The sequence below is a fragment of the Merops nubicus genome, unplaced genomic scaffold (assembly GCF_000691845.1).
Source record: "Merops nubicus isolate BGI_N331 unplaced genomic scaffold, ASM69184v1 scaffold24068, whole genome shotgun sequence".
NCBI lineage: Eukaryota > Metazoa > Chordata > Aves > Coraciiformes > Meropidae > Merops > Merops nubicus.
The window spans coordinates 2,109-2,632 of NW_008623994.1; the positions used below are offsets into that span (position 1 = coordinate 2,109).

General features: G+C 65.5%; 1 protein-coding gene across 1 annotated transcript in view; it reads right to left on the reverse strand.

Annotated features, from left to right (window-relative positions):
• LOC103777715 (zinc finger and BTB domain-containing protein 17-like) overlaps window positions 1-448 on the reverse strand; it is a gene marked incomplete at its 5' end in the record, with an annotated part of 2,522 nt that extends 2,074 nt beyond the window's left edge. The window contains 1 exon segment of the mRNA XM_008945274.1: window positions 306-448. Coding sequence (XP_008943522.1) covers window positions 306-448 — 143 coding nt within the window.
• Window positions 449-524: the final 76 nt, after the last annotated feature.

Consider the following 524-nt stretch of genomic DNA (forward strand, 5'->3'; position numbering starts at 1 on the left):
CCTGCTCCATCCCCATCCCCAGCCCCACCCCCCCCATCCCTGGCTCCAACCACCACAAAAGGCAAGGATGGGGCAGAAAGTTCCATCTCCTCCCACCTCACCACGCTGACGAATTTCACAGGTTTGACCTTTTGTGCCCAAATCCACCTTTTTATAAGCCCCATGGGTGTCTCTGAGCAGCTGCCACCCCTCGACCCACCCTCTGGAAAGCTCCAACCCCCCCAGGGCGGTGCAGGAGGTGGGGTGGCTGCTGCAGGGGGCTGTTCCTCAGCCCCTGGGCCCCACGCTGCTGGGGGTGGGGTTACCTGTGTGTCTTCTCGTGGGCCTTGCAGGCGGCGGGGTCGGAGAAGGCCTTGCTGCACTCCCTGCAGGAGAAGGGCTTCTCCCCGGTGTGGATGCGGATGTGCCGCTTGAAATTCCCGGTGTGGGTGAACTCCTTCCCGCAGTCCTGGGGGGCGCAGGGAGAGGGGCTGAGGGGTGACTGCTGTCCCCACTGTCCCCCCTCCCCCCCCCGGGGGCCGTCC